The sequence below is a fragment of the Ovis aries genome, chromosome 9 (genome assembly GCF_016772045.2).
Source record: "Ovis aries strain OAR_USU_Benz2616 breed Rambouillet chromosome 9, ARS-UI_Ramb_v3.0, whole genome shotgun sequence".
In the NCBI taxonomy this organism is placed as follows: Eukaryota; Metazoa; Chordata; class Mammalia; order Artiodactyla; family Bovidae; genus Ovis; species Ovis aries.
This window is the reverse complement of record NC_056062.1, coordinates 48,497,284-48,500,134: the sequence shown is the minus strand read 5'-3', so window position 1 is coordinate 48,500,134 and position 2,851 is coordinate 48,497,284. Positions and strand designations below refer to the sequence as shown.

Genomic DNA, 2,851 nt, shown 5'->3' with positions numbered 1-2,851 from the left:
GCCTTGACCCACTGTCTCCAAACTCTGGCCCCACCGCCGGCTGCCCCAGCTCTACTGTCCTTACCCCTTTGTAGAGGCTGCTCTGAGGCAAAAGGCACTTGTTTAGAGACAGCACAATGTCATGAAGGGAGCGCAAGCTCCATCACTTACGGAATTCCTGTGACATGAGGCATAGTACTTCACTTCATGGAATCTATTTTCTCTTCAGTGATTTTTTTTTTTTTTTCAGGTTGTATGAATTCAGGGATATCAAACATACAAGGTAGGGTTCCCAGTCCTTAGCAGTAACATAGTGAGTCATAATGCTTGTCTCACTTGCCACGTCTGTACTGAAGGTGCAGATCAAAGTGGATCCCTCCGTCCTTCAGGTCCCAGGGGAGCCCTCCCTTTGGCCTTCTTTTTCCTCTGTCTCCTGCCCAGTTTTCCTCAGTCACTTTTAGGAGAATATTTTCCTTCTCCACTCACTTCCAACATTTGGTTCTCCAGGATTGCAGCCTCGTGCTCACCTTTTCCTCCTTCTTCCATACATTTTCCTAGACTATTTGATTAAGTCTGTGGTTTTAAATATGTTATATATGTGGTATATGTGTACATATTGCACATATATACATATATATTTATGTTTTATTTATTTATTTTTTTTCTGGATGGTTCTTTTACTGGGTGAATACTCAGGCCAGAGATATTCAAACTCTGGGGTTCAACCAACCCTTTGCTATTAGACACAATTAAATCCTCTGACATTGTGAGGGGCCAGATGCTACAGGAAGAATCATCATCTAGATCACTGCTACTCTCTACGAGCATTTCATCATATGGTCAAGTGAAAGGATCCGTACAAAAATGACATCCAAACACAAGCCACATGATTTCAACCATTGCTAATGCCAGAGGTAAAGTCTGTCTGCAGCCACAGCCTTTGCCCCCACTTTTAACATAACAAGCAGGTTCCTGCAAAGCAGTACAGCCATTTTCTTCTTCCCCTTTTCACTCTTGGAAATAAATGCATTCCAGCCAGGTCTGGAGACTGGAGACATCGTCAGGTGTTGAAGAAGGTCAAAGTGGAGTGTTAACTTTCAGATTTTGCTGCTTCTCCCTGGGCTTCCCCACTTCGTTCTGTTGAATTTCGCTGTGCATCTTCTTCCCCTTCTGTCTTGTTGATATCAAGACCTGCTAATTTCAAGGCTAATTCATTGCTGTTGCCACTTGCAGAGGAAACCAGGATATCATGTATTGCATTTCTTTTACCTGTTCTTCCTGAAGCAATAAAATCTGCATATGTAGTTTCCACATCAGTCATTGCTAACAAATATCCACATAGCAGGGGCTGATTGGAAACCTTCTTGTCCTCAATTCATTGGCTATCCTGGATTACTTTTTCTTGAATCAGACCTCCAGACTTCTACCAGAAACTGTTCCTTTGGAGATACCAGGCCTTCCCAGAAACTCAGAAAACAGTAAGTTCTTCCTAATTCTTCTTAAGGACCATTTTCTTAGAAGCTTTACCCACTCTCTTCAAATTTTCCTCCATCCTCTCTGCTTCCCTCTGACTCAGCTGGTGAGTTGATTCATATCTTCTCGGGCGCGATCGAGGCAGCGCACGTCCCAGGCGTCCGCTGCCCTGGGCTGCAGTGCCGCCGCGCCGGGCGCTGCGCGGTCAGCTCGGCCGGCCCCCACCCCACCTGCCAGCTGCTGCAGCCGCTCTCCTATATTTATGTTTTAGATATATATATATACACATACACATTTATATAGGCTCACACATGTTATATATTGATTATATATATATGAGCCACATAAATACTGCATATGTATAACATAAATGAGGATGAATATGTGCATATACATACACACGCACACACACACACACACACACACACATATCCCACATCTTTAACTGAATGGGAAAATCCATATGAATTCATTTGTCTCCTAGATATTTCCATTGATTTTTCTCACTAGCAGTTCAAACTCAACATGTCCAAAAGCTAAACTCTCAGTGTCCTCCAAAACCTGCTCCCCTTTTTTTGATGACATGAGGGAATATGTCACCTTCAGCCTTCCATCTAGTCACCCGTGATGCGGCCCTGAGGACTATTCTACCACCTCTTTCTTCACACCACATCTAGCGATTGAGTCCTATTCCGAAGTCTTTTTGAAATGCATCTTACCTCCTTCTCCCTGCCCCTGTCTCTATCCAGACCCCCAATATTTCCTCACATGGATCCCTGGAATGACCTCCTAAGGCCCCTCCCTGCTCCCAGCCTCTTCCTATACCCCCCATCTCAAATCTATCATCCCTCCAGTCCACCTCCAACATGGCCACCAGAGCAATCTTTCATATATGCAAGTATAATCATGTAAGTTACCCTCATTCCCAGCTGAAATCCCCTTAGGCTTACTTACCTTCATCACAAAAGCTGCACCTGTTATCAAAGTGTCCCAGGCGCTTGTCATGATCTCTTTCTCATCTCTCAGTGGTCCTCTGTGTCTCTGTACTCTTCAGCTTTACTGAACTGGTTTCAGCCCCTGGATGTGCCGTTTCGCAAGGCCTCCCTCCCCTGCTCACGCCACAACTTCTGCTAGAACTCCTCTTCTCCCTCCCCTTCTCTCTCATGTCAAGCCTTCCCTTGCACCAAGGTTCACACCCCCCATCTATGCCTGACCATTTCTGAGCAGTCTCAGTACCCTCTCTGCCCCTCCTTTGCTCTAGACTGGATTACATGTCCTTCTTTCGTCTTCCACAGTTTCCAGCACTGTCATTATTTTCTGGCTTTCCTACCAGATAGACAATACCATCTGGTCAACAACTGCAAGTTATCAGCCTTGCAGCCAAACAGCAGGTGAGGCA

General features: G+C 45.1%; 1 protein-coding gene across 1 annotated transcript; it reads right to left on the bottom strand.

Annotated features, from left to right (window-relative positions):
- Window positions 1–620: 620 nt before the first annotated feature.
- LOC114116461 (cAMP-dependent protein kinase inhibitor alpha-like) lies at window positions 621–1,651 on the bottom strand. The gene has a single exon (XM_042254314.2). The coding sequence runs from the start codon at window positions 1,298–1,300 to the stop codon at window positions 1,070–1,072; it is 231 nt and encodes a 76-aa protein (XP_042110248.1). The 5' UTR covers window positions 1,301–1,651; the 3' UTR covers window positions 621–1,069.
- Between the last annotated feature and the right edge of the window lie 1,200 nt (window positions 1,652–2,851).

Coding starts and splice junctions, on each gene's coding strand:
- LOC114116461 (XM_042254314.2), bottom strand. CDS start 1,300: ATGACTGATGTGGAAACTACATATGCAGATTTTATTGCTTCAGGAAGA.